The sequence below is a fragment of the Watersipora subatra genome, chromosome 3 (genome assembly GCF_963576615.1).
Source record: "Watersipora subatra chromosome 3, tzWatSuba1.1, whole genome shotgun sequence".
Taxonomy (NCBI): Eukaryota; Metazoa; Bryozoa; class Gymnolaemata; order Cheilostomatida; family Watersiporidae; genus Watersipora; species Watersipora subatra.
In genome coordinates, this window is record NC_088710.1 from 45,722,591 (window position 1) to 45,735,397 (window position 12,807).

Consider the following 12,807-nt stretch of genomic DNA (forward strand, 5'->3'; position numbering starts at 1 on the left):
CATTGAATTCACTTCGAATAAGTTTGGCTTGCAAAACTTACATTTTAAACTGAGTTTTAGTATGTATTTTGAACTATTTTACTGAACTTCAACTGTTTATCACGAAGTTTTATCATTCATAAGTTTCTGTCTTCACTTTCATTATAAAATTTAGCGTGTCTGGTTGAAACATTTTTTTTAACCAAAATTAATAAGAAAGGCCGAGCGATGCAGTTATCGAAAGCGGCCTCTCACACGCCTGACCATTTAATGGCTACCGACAAAAATGAAATTTTATTTACTATACAAGACGTACATACCTTTGGAGTAACTTGACTCTAGCTGTCATATATAGCAAATGAAGCAGAGAGGAGACAAAAACGTATCAATGCTAATTATGTTGCTGTACACTTGAAGATTAATTTAATACGTAATGAAATGGAATTTTTAGCAGGCTAAAAGAAGTTGTCTAGTCCTGTCCAATTTTTCTTCTAGTTTAAAAGAAAAAAACTGCGAGCTAGCTAACTCTTGTAGAAGGATCCAGAGAAGGTGCTACAGTATTTCTTCTTGTATGAAATGTGCACAAGAATCAATGTAACCGTACGTACAAAGTTTGTACGTATTTATACCGTAGAGGACAGGGCTTTAACAAGTTTCAGAAAGTAAGGTAGATGCGTCAACTATCTTGAGTAGTTAATAATATGAGTTACATACATACGATGAATTGTATTCACATAGGAGATAACAAGCCCACCTGCAAAAACATGGTTAAACAAGGAAATAAAACATAAAATCAGAAGGAAACAAATAAAATGAATAAAATATGAAAAACATGTCACACAAGAGAAAATATTATACATGCATTGTTTTAATATACCAGTCCACATAAGTAAATTAATCACTTGAAATATTTCTGCCGACGTGGGGTTTGCTGTATCTTTTACTTCCTCGCCCTTGCTAAATGTTTGCTCATTTAGAATGCTGGTCGCGTGCATGACCTTCTAACTCCTTCGAATCTTCAGTCGTAAGCTCCTTCCTGTGCTTGCTTTAATGGAGTTCTTGTTTTGATAATAATTGCAAATGCTGATTGGCTACGATCATATTCCTTGACAATGTTAATAATACGTGTGCCTGCTTCTTATTTACGAAGTCTAACTTTGTTGACATAGAAATCATTTTTCCTTCGTTTTGTAACGTTTGTATCGGTCTCAGATTCCATAGCTAACAAATGAAATATAAATACTTGTAATTGTATACGTATGCTGACTAAAAGTTTATAGTAAAATATATTATAACGCTACAAATGAATATTTGCTCTCTCTTGTGAATTTCACACGAAATTTTCCACGTGGAATGATGCCGTGAAAGAAGTCGATCATCGTGTCTCTTCTAAACATTCTGAAAATGTATTCGGCAAACTATATTTCGGTGTCTTTTTTATTTCGACATGCGTTATGAGCACACTGACCGCCAAATTTTAACACGGGCGAAACTTTTTTCAAAATCAAATGGTGAAATAAAATTCGTTCAGCGAGGTGGAGATCTCACAATATTCGACTTCGTAAGGTGAAAAAATCGTATATCAGGGTAATCGTATCTCGATAGTGCACTGTATTTGCAATACATTATTGGCAATGATTTCTTTTCAAACAGATATGTTTTTTCAAAATTATGTTATACAACAATAATAAAAGAAAAAAATGGTGATGCTGTTTATATGTAAAACATTTGAATTATTGATGTTTTTAGAAATTTTTCAAGTAAATCTGAATTTTTGTCAAGTTAACCATATTTCAACGTTCTAAAATCATGTAATAAGTAGATACTCTGATCATGATCTGGTTGCACATCAAGGCTAGAGAAAATATTTGTAGGACAATTACCTAGATGGCTAGTAGAATGAGGAATTGTGTCTTAACAGAAATGTTAGTTGATTTTAATGATCAGCATCATCTTGTAATATTATCCTCTTTGTTTCATGAGATGTATGTATTTACTTTTGTTGCTTTGTTGTTTCAGGGTTGCTTAAATATTTGCGATAAAAATACCTGTATCTCTACAATGTAATCTCTCTCATATTGTGTGTATGTATGACCTGTATGGCTGTATCATAACAATGTAATCTCTCTCATATTGTGTGTATGTATGATCTGTATGGCTGTATCTCTACAAAGTAATCTCTCTATAATGTATGTATAACTTTTTATTGACCTTAGTAATCATTAACAAAATGATGTTTTTGTTACATTCCAAAATAAAAAAAGAGGACAGATTTGAGGAATTATTGAGCAAATTGAACAAAAGTGTTTTAAAAGTTGGTAATCTAATAGTATTGTTGAGAAGTCGGAATAGTGAATTGTAGGTTGTAATAATAAAAAACCTCATAAACCTAAATCTAAATTAACAAAATTAAAATGTATCTACACTTTAACTGTTAAGATATGGAATTATATTTTGTTTTACAAATAAAATAAGATTATTTGCTGATTACATACAAAGACTAATCATTAAATAATTTTGCTACATAAAACCATCAAATTCTGGTAAAGCTTTACACATTTAATATAGACACATTTCTAATTTTAAAAATAAAAATTATGCAGTGTAAAAAAAATTAAGCTGCTCGACAAATGAGAAGTGTATTTTGAGGTAGCCTTGAAAAGAGTAAGGATGGGCCTATCTCAAGGTCAGCACTGGTAGTTATCTGTATGTTTTAGTCGTGACCTGCCTAGCCATAGACTCAGGTGTGCCTTGTCAGCAATGTCTGATGCCTTCCGAAGTGTTAAACTCGATCCGTTGTACGCCAAGGGCCATGACAGATATGCTATGGCACTGTATGCTCTTGATCAGCAAGAGGTGGGTGATTGGTAACAAGAGTCGCAGCTTATGTACAAAACCTACTAGAAGTATTACTTGGTCCATATGTATTGTGTTGTTGTATTTTTTAAATATATAGCTTATACTTTTTGGTTTACACTTGTATGCCTGCTTATAATATGTGGTAGCAGATAAATACACTAGAATTTAGCAGTATTTGTTTGAAGCTAGATTACCCAATAAATTTTGAAAGGATTTTGAGGAAAGCCAACTAAAGATGTTTCAAAAAATTGGCCGAGTTGCGGTTTGAACACATTCAATTTGCAAACGATTGTTTGGTTGCGACTACAAATTGGGGCAAATCAAGTACAGTTTCATGTTCTCCCGCAGAACATTGTAGTATGCGCTAATAACTAAGGAGAAACATTAACATATTTAACACGCCCCTACATAAGAATTAACTTCCTATGTAGGGGCGTGACTGTAATAGTACAGTTTACTCCCGGCATATGACATTAATTCGTTCCGATGTTACCATCGAAAGGTAAAAATGTCGTATAGAGGGGTATAGAAACTCATAGTAATTATCTAATGCAAAGACTTCCTGGTAACAAAAATCAAAATTATATATAGATGTGATTATGTACATTTTAAAAATTAGTAACAGAATAGTATATTAACCTTAGTAACTCTAGTTAGCTACAGTAACAGAATAGTATATTAACCTTAGTAACTCTAGTTAGCTACAGTAACAGAATAGTATATTAACCTTAGTAACTCTAGTTAGCTACAGTAACAGAATAGTATATTAACCTTAGTAACTCTAGTTAGCTACAGTAACTTAAGCTTATTTAGGGCTTGTGATCTGCAATAATAATTTTTAATGCAATAAAATCATTTTCTTCCTTACACGTCGTTATCAATCTTAGAACCCATGGCTGACGAACTAATGTTCTAAGTGAAGTTACCGTAAAACCTCTATTTGAACGTTATGGCACTTTATTTTTCAACTCTTCCCTTAAAGTGGCGCTTTATTAGAGGTGACGTTCAAATAAAGGATGGCGTTTCACAAGTGAATCGAAGGTCGCCTATATTTTGAACTTTCCTTCGGGTGGTGTGACATTACCGCTTTTGGACGCAAGAAATTTGCTCATTTAATTTTAAATTTGAAGGCATGTTTTCATTTTGTAACTATATTTAACAAGGCTGCATTAAAGCTCACTGCACTCATCGATACGTTTGCTACAGTTTACAGCCAAAACTAGCTTTTTATGTGCAATAGAAGAGGAGTTACGATCGTCGATTCATTTGTAAGCTGAGTTCAGATTACCGCAATCATGCTATCAAATAACATGCTATAAATCTGCAAATTTTATAACTTTTATAAATAATAATAATAATTTATCAAATTTCACCAATATATATTCAAGAACAAGTGACATAAACCATAAATATAATACATGCAACAACAAGAATTAACATTTTAAAACAAAACTATTAGCATTGTTTGCTCGGCCAGTCGCATTTTAATTGTTGCTTCTGTTTGGAACCGTTTTATGTTTTTTGACTATTCAATATTTTCCGCAATATCTTCTTACCTCAACCCATCCTTCTGCACAGCTGAGCTAGTCGATATTAGCATCCAAACAACTTTTTAGCAGAGCAAAACTTTATGTGGTGCCGTTTTGAATAGAAACTGCTAGAAAAAGAGAATAAAAAGAAACCGTGTGTAATCAAAATAGAGGCAAATTTTTAGCCTCAAAATATGTAGTAGGACATTTTCCATGCAAAAACTATTTCCCACATACATCAAAGTATTAACGGAACTACTATTAGCCTGATAAAGTTACTAATTACTGGAAAACGGATTTCGATACGAACAGAAACAACGAATGCATTGATTGTTATTGACGTAATCGAGTCATTAGTAGTACGGGTTTATGGACACTTTTCTACTGATCACTTGCTATTGTGGATTCATGAAGATTAAAGATGTCAAATAGTATCGGTCAAGTTAAAGGCTGAAATGCCCAATAAATTTTTACTTTTGTTCACTTTTCATTAATTTTTGTTTTACTAACGCAATACCAAGCATTTACGAAACACGAAGAATGCTGAACTGAGAGAGGGAGAGAGAGCATCGTATCTCTTTCAGGCGTTGTGGAAGGGATTTTGGCGAATAGCATGTTGGTATCTTTGTGATTGCGATGTATTTAGGACACTGACCACCAAATTTGAATTTCGAGAAGTATTTTTTGTTATGTCGTACGGCAAAAAAAGCCGCAATAAAGGGATGGAAAATCATCGTGTTCCACATCGTAAAACGAAAAAACCTTAAAACAGGGATGCCGTAACTCGGGGTGCACTGCATCTGTAACACAAGAATACCGTAGGTATGTGTGAACAAAGTTTATTGGTGAACTTTGACTGCGCATGTAGTGGCATTGAATATATAAATAGTTAGCAAGCGCATTTATGTACCCTTACTAACTGTGAAAAGTATATTGATAGAACTCTTTGCTAAAATATAGTCCATTCTTCCGCTGCTGACTATCTGATAAAGCTCTTAGTGACTGAGAGTTGGTGGATATATCCAGATATGAGAGTTGGTGGATATATCCAGATAATATTAACTTTAGTTATGTTTCATTAATTATTAACTTGTTTTATATTTACTCTCTCATATCATTTTCTGCCATTTATAGCAAGCTAGAAAAGCTCTGGAGGCTGCTATCAAAATCTTGGAAAGCAACCAAATTGATCACAGTGAAATTAAAAGTCTGGAAAGGAGACTTGCTCAGTATACTCCTAAGGCGCAGGTAGGTAATTATCTCTGTTCTAAGGAGCAGGTAGGTAATTGTCTCTGTTCTAAGGAGCAGGTAGGTAATTGTCTCTGTTCTAAGGAGCAGGTAGGTAATTGTCTCTGCTCTAAGGAGCAGGTAGGTAATTGTCTCTGTTCTAAGGAGCAGGTAGGTAATTGTCTCTGTTCTAAGGAGCAGGTAGGTAATTGTCTCTGTTCTAAGGAGCAGGTAGGTAATTGTCTCTGTTCTAAGGAGCAGGTAGGTAATTATCTCTGTTCTAAGGAGCAGGTAGGTAATTGTCTCTGTTCTAAGGACCAGGTAATTGTCTCTGCTCTAAGGAGCAGGTAGGTAATTGTCTCTGTTCTAAGGAGCAGGTAAGTAATTGTCTCTGCTCTAAGGAGCAGGTAGGTAATTGTCTCTGTTCTAAGGAGCAGGAAGGTAATTGTCTCTGTTCTAAGGACCAGGTAGGTAATTGTCTCTGTTTGTAAGGACCAGGTAGGTAATTGTCTCTGTTCTAAGGAGCAGGAAGGTAATTTTCTCTGTTTCTGCTGATTTCCTATTTTTCTGTTTCTTGATTTGGTATTTCTTATTTGGGTCACATTGCTTGCCAAGGATGCGGATTGTAATAAATAAAAAATGTGAACCTCAACTGTTTGCGTGCTTTCATAGACGAACAGAGATTTGGATATCTTATCAAATTTATGGAGCTACCTTAATAGTTGTTCAAAGATCGTGCATATTCTTTGTTTTGGGACCTACTTGTCAAGTCAGTTATTTTTGCCAAAACAGATAATTTTTAATGCAATAAAAGATGATGAAATACCGTACTTTTCAGACTATAAACCGCACCCCTATGTAAGCCACATCTGCTTTAAGTTCCAAAAACCGATAATGAAACAATACATAGGCCGCACCTTTGTATAGGCCGCAGAACTCAGGACGGTGCTTTTTAACACGGCGGCAACTTTGCAGTTTAAAATGGAAAAGTGTCTAACGGCACTGTTTCGTATTAACCGACGCTTTTTAACCTAGTGCCTAATGGAACAGTATTGTTAGGCATTGTTTTGGTTAGTGCGCTAAAGGCACACTAACCGTAGATTATGGTTAATGCGCCCTAGCGGTGGAAGAAAATGCCACAGAATAGCCGCACCTTTATATAAGCCGCATGGCTCAAATCATCAGAAAAAAGTAGCGGCTAATAGTCCAAAAAGTACGGTACTAATAATTGAGTCGATATAACTACGAGGTGCTGATAAGAGTTTCGTGATTTGTCGTAGTGTTCATAGAAAAATTCATTGATTTCACTGATACGTGCTTTGTACCAGGCTATGTCTTAGAAAGTATTATAAATGCCTGCACTCATTTGTGACTTATTCCAAAAAACCAACTTGTTTGACAATATTACGGCTATTCCATCTTCAAGGGTTTGTTATTTCATGTATACAGCAAATCATGAGTCGTGATGACTATACGTTTCAATTTGCTAGTCATATTGCTTGAACACTCTCATTGGTGCGTTTTTTAGCTTGTAAATCTTTACTATAATCAGAGTCGTGTCTGTTTGTTGTCCATCTGTTAGAGGTTGGGATAGAAATTGCTTCAAATGGAATTCAAGCTCATGCCGTTGAACTCCGTAGACTGATGCTCTAACACCTGCACTAATCGACCACCTAGAGGTGTTTTCAAATAATTGCGCAGATGCTTTTTTTATGACTTGTGGGCACATGACGATCTCTCACGGCACAGTAGACTGCCAAACGGGCTAGTGTAACTAATTTTAGAGGGACAATGTATATTACTAAAAATAATTCTTCATTACTGCCTACATATATAGGCCAATTACTAATCGCCAGTCTAAACGAGTGAGTCACATGCCAACCTTCATTATTATTCTTTTCATGGGAGTCAAATAGTTGTCTTTCGTAAACAGGTCTTGAGAGATGTAGGTAACTCTTTTCCAACGCTGACACCATTGTTCTAGATACCTTGTAACAAAACAATGGACTGCGATTCGCCTGGCTCAATGAGAATGATACGAAAGTGACACAAAACCTCAACATATTTGATAGCATAAAGTTTGATTTCTGTGTATGATGAAATTCTCTGCCCTATTGTTCTCTGGGATTCACTGCTTAACAATGGAGATTATTGAAACAAGATTATGGGAGACTCGCTGTTTCCATGAAAATTTCCTTTCATAATTAATCAGTTAATTGGCTATTGCTGAGAGACCATGAGACACTGAGACACTGAGACACTGAGACACTGAGAGACGATGAGACACCATGAGACACTGAGAGACGATGAGACACTGAGACACCATGAGACACTGAGACCATGAGACACTGAGACCATGAGACACTGAGACCATGAGACACTGAGACCATGAGACACTGAGACACTGAAACACTGAGACCATGAGACACTGAGACACTGAGACACTGAGACCATGAGACACTGAGACCATGAGACACTGAGACACTGAGACCATGAGACACTGAGACACTGAGACACCATGAGACCATGAGACACTGAGACCATGAGACACTGAGACCATGAGACCATGAGACCATGAGACGCCATGTCCGGCGCTCTCAATTTAGTAGTTTGCTGAACGGTATATAAGTCTTTAGCATTACTCAATGCTCGTCATATTCAATTTTAAAATGGCTCAAGGACTACCTCCACTAGAACTTTTTAAAATATTGCTCTGTGAGTTTGAACAACAGTTCTGCTCATGTGACTCTCGCATGCATAGGCGCATAAGAAATGTAAGTTGAAGAAACTTTTCTGTGATTCCCTTTTCTCATTGCCATCGTAGTGTTTCAGTAATTCAACCTGCATACGATTGATCATTTCTGTGAAAATATGGCTTCAAACTTAGCGATGTTACGTTTGAAATAACCTCTAGTTAAAAATAACTAAACTTGTTTTTATCTCCAAATAAAAGACAACTACTTGATTGCAAATATAGTTAAACGCTTACCAGGAATGATCAAACTTTTTATATGAAAATGTTGTTTATTGTAGTGTTAATCTACTGTTTTCTACTATTAATTTTTCTGTAGGTTTTAAAAATTTTGCTTTCTGTACATACCTATTACTACTTTCTGTGATTGTCATGGCCATAGTTTGACTGCAACAGTTTACTGCAGGTAGCCAAAAAGAAAGCTGATGGCGCATCCTCTAAAGCTAAATCAACCTCTAAAGAGACTAAGGCAGCTTCAAATGCCATACGTAAAACTCGATCTAACTCTTTGGCCCATGGTAATATAGACACTTTAAAGGATTATACAAACTTACAAAGTTCTGCTGAAAATTCGGACTCGTCATCAACAGGGTCGAAGAGCTCATTGAGCAGTGATAAAACTGAGTCGAAAACAGATCAAAGCACTTCTATTTTGGACAAACAAGAGAAACAGTTAAAATCCTCATCACGAAGTGATAAAGCTAAGCCAAAGAAGAATCACAAAAGTTTGACCACTATCGCTAAGGAACGGAATATAACTCCAACTGGTAAATCTAGGGGATCGGCAGAAAAAGGTGATAAAGTTAATGAGCAAGGCAAGATGGAAGGAGCTGCCGATTTTGCTAAACTACCAACTGAGGTAAACGAGTTATAAGTCACAATTCTTGTTACTGGCACTATAAGTGCCAACTTTTTACCTTGACCTTGGTTGTTGTTGCAGATTACGGATTTGCGGAAATCACGTGTCGGCTAGATAAAAAATGCACAAAAAGGGGTAGGAAATACAGTGGTCGCACTGTATGACCACAAAAAGGGTAGGTAATACAGTGGTCGCACTGTATAATCACCAAAAGGGTAGGTAATACAGTGGTCGCACTGTATAACCACAAAAAGGGTAGGTAATACAGTGGTCGCACTGTATAACCACAAAAAGGGTAGGTAATACAGTGGTCGCACTGTATAACCACAAAAAGGTTAGGTAATACAGTGGTCGCACTGTATAACCACCAAAAAAGGTAGGTAATACAGTGGTCGCACTGTATAACCACCAAAAAGAATAGGTAATACAATGGTCGCACTGTATAACCACCAAAAGGGTAGGTAATACAGTGGTCGCACTGTATAACCACCAAAAGGGTAGGTAATACAGTGGTCGCACTGTATAACCACAAAAAGGGTAGGTAATACAGTGGTCGCACTGTATAACCACAAAAAGGGTAGGTAATACAGTGGTCGCACTGTATAACCACCAAAAAAGGTAGGTAATACAGTGGTCGCACTGTATAACCACCAAAAGGGTAGGTAATACAGTGGTCGCACTGTATAACCACCAAAAGGGTAGGTAATACAGTGGTCGCACTGTATAACCACAAAAAGGGTAGGTAATACAGTGGTCGCACTGTATAACCACAAAAAGGGTAGGTAATACAGTGGTCGCACTGTATAACCACAAAAAGGGTAGGTAATACAGTGGTCGCACTGTATAACCACCAAAAAAGGTAGGTAATACAGTGGTCGCACTGTATAACCACCAAAAGGGTAGGTAATACAGTGGTCGCACTGTATAACCACCAAAAGGGTAGGTAATACAGTGGTCGCACTGTATAACCACCAAAAACGGTAGGTAATACACTGGTCGCACTGTATAACCACCGAAGAGGGTAGGTAATACAGTGGTCGCACTGTATAACCACCAAAAAAGGTAGGTAATACAGTGGTCGCACTGTATAACCACCAATGTATAGCTTTTTCACAACGGCAAACCATACGCCTTGATAGGTATTAAATGCATGTTTCTTTCCAAAACTGAATATTACTTATTCATTGGTGTGTGCGCAAGTCACGTTTCTTGTGGCTCCAACAGCAAGTTGTTTGCTTTCTTATTTCTTTTGAGTTTACTACAAATGATGAGATGCTGTTTTTCACTTACTATCATGGCTCATGTTTTGTAAAATCCGCAGAAGACCGCAGAAGATCTTGCTGTGGCTGAGCTGGACAGAACAATACGAAGTGGCAGCGAGGCTCTCTTGCAGAAGAAGTACCGCTTTGCCATCAACCTCTATGACAAATGCTTCGGTCTGATCCACGAATCCAACGTTATGGTATGTTGTCATTTATGTAGAGATCTCCACATTTATGTAAAGATCATCTATCTAGAGATCTAGATAAAACATCTAGAGATGTTTTATCGCTAGACTAATTATAACTTCTATAAAAATGCTGACCATCAACTTGGCAACTTAACTGCAACGTTGACTAGTTAAATAGTAGTAGCTTCAGTCACAAGAGTTGGGCTTAAGAAGCAGCAAAAGATGGAGATGCCGAAATGCCTGCAGATGCTTACTGTTTTTATTACGAAATCAAGCAGTCGGTGTCTGACGTCATTTTTCCTATGTTTATTGGCTTGCTTAATCTTTTAGCAGTCACCTGCTGTTGGAGCAAGGTAGGTGCCCGGTTACTTTTGGAAGTCATCGACTACGGTTGACATTTTTTGCCTCTTCTATGTTTCAACGACATCTCGCAGAGAGATATATGAAGCGGGTATCCACACAGTCAGAATGTAATCTGTTACAAAATTTAGAAATTTTAGTTGGTGTGCTGAGAATAAAAAGAGTTCCTAAACTAAAAAAACTGAATTTTATGGGTTTTAGCTCATTCTGGTTGTCTATTGTTACTTTTTTAGATTACGTTTACCCTTTGTTTAAAAGTTTAACAAAAGTAAGATTTTATGGCATCAGCGACTAAAAGATTACAAGGTGCAGTCTTTAGATTTCCATTTGTTTGTCGTAGAATATGTTGTAGGACACATTTTTAATAATAGAAGTTGTAGAAAATGGAACCTTCGAGGTGTTGCAGTCATCATTTTTTCATTGGCTCCTCAATGAACAACTGATCTTTCATTGGCTCTTCTATGAACAACTGATCTTTCATTGGCTTCTCAATGAACAACTGATCTTTGATTGGCTCCTCTATGAACAACTGATCTTTGAGAATGGCAACGCAATGAATGATCGTCAAAATGCTAGTCTTTGAATGCAATGAGTTTCATCTCTTATCATCTTACTCGCGATGTGCCTGCATGTTTTATGTTAATTGTCCGCTCTTACAGAAGGTGAGGATGACTGCTGATAGAACACTGTTGTTGAGGTACGCGAGGTCTGTTGCCTACATATATGCTGGACCGAATGAGGACATCTTGCTCGGTATCAAGGAGCTCACTCACATCCTCGAGTTGCAACCGTCTCAGACTATGAAGGCCATTACTCTGTACGAAATGGGGACGGCCTACACCAAGCAGCACCGGTATGTCCCCTCCGCTGCCTATCATGTTATCTCTATTGCTGCCTACATAAAATATATTATATCTTCTCTACTATTGCCTCTACATGTGTAATATATCATACTATCTCGACAGTTGCCTCTATAATATATTATACCTTCTCTACTACTGCTTCCAAGCTACCGTTTTCGTTTTCCATTAAGGTTTGCCAAATAATGATAAGGTATGACCAACAAATGTAGATTGTTATGTCCTGTCAACAGAATGTGAATTTATGGCACAGTTTGAATAGGGAGTGTCAGTTAGTATGTACGCTGCCTGAGATGTTGCCCACACACCCTAGTAGTATGCGTATAATGTATAGTGGTGTGGGAGTGTTCACGTATTGAATAATATCTTGTGCACTGAAGATACGAGGAAGCTATCGGACCTGTCAAGGAAGCCCTCACCCTTTGCGATAGTAAGAAAGGACTGCGTGATGTCTACAGCTGGCCTGGTACTGATGTCTTTATTGAACATACGGATAAGACTGTCCTCAAGGTAGGAGTCTTGTTCTTAACTGCCTTGTCTATACGAGAAGATTAAAAGCTCTCTTTAGTATGTGATTCGCGTGATGCTGATGCAAGCCACCACTACCACCTCTGTTTTTCTGCTTTAGGAGATAGATTGACAAGTTTGTGCTCACTTCTCTTCTTCACACGTTAGATTGAGTCTCGGGCTGTTTCACTATTTTACAGGATAAACTGACTAGCCTGCTGAATGAATGTAAAAATCCCCCTCAGCCCGACTTCAACTGTCTCTCCACCCTCTGCACTAATTATGGCCACTTCAGCCGCTTCATTTATGTAGATGACCCTGACTTTAGGGTAAGATTTCGTAATAGCCAGATCCTCGTTGCTATCGTATGAGTAAATGGGCTCGACAGCGGCCTTTATTCACAACGGGTATGAGAGTCCATTGGT

At 37.1% G+C, this 12,807-nt stretch overlaps 1 protein-coding gene across 4 annotated transcripts in view; it reads left to right on the top strand.

The window, feature by feature from the left end:
- The window catches only part of LOC137391183 (E3 ubiquitin-protein ligase TTC3-like), a 54,679-nt gene that overhangs the window by 18,068 nt on the left and 23,804 nt on the right, over positions 1–12,807 (top strand). For all 4 annotated transcript variants that reach the window (XM_068077569.1, XM_068077568.1, XM_068077566.1 and 1 more), the window contains exons 11-17: positions 2,697–2,835; positions 5,502–5,615; positions 8,753–9,205; positions 10,527–10,667; positions 11,675–11,868; positions 12,256–12,385; positions 12,583–12,711. In XM_068077569.1, coding sequence (XP_067933670.1) covers positions 2,697–2,835; positions 5,502–5,615; positions 8,753–9,205; positions 10,527–10,667; positions 11,675–11,868; positions 12,256–12,385; positions 12,583–12,711 — 1,300 coding nt within the window. The remainder of the gene's footprint in view (positions 1–2,696; positions 2,836–5,501; positions 5,616–8,752; positions 9,206–10,526; positions 10,668–11,674; positions 11,869–12,255; positions 12,386–12,582; positions 12,712–12,807) is intronic.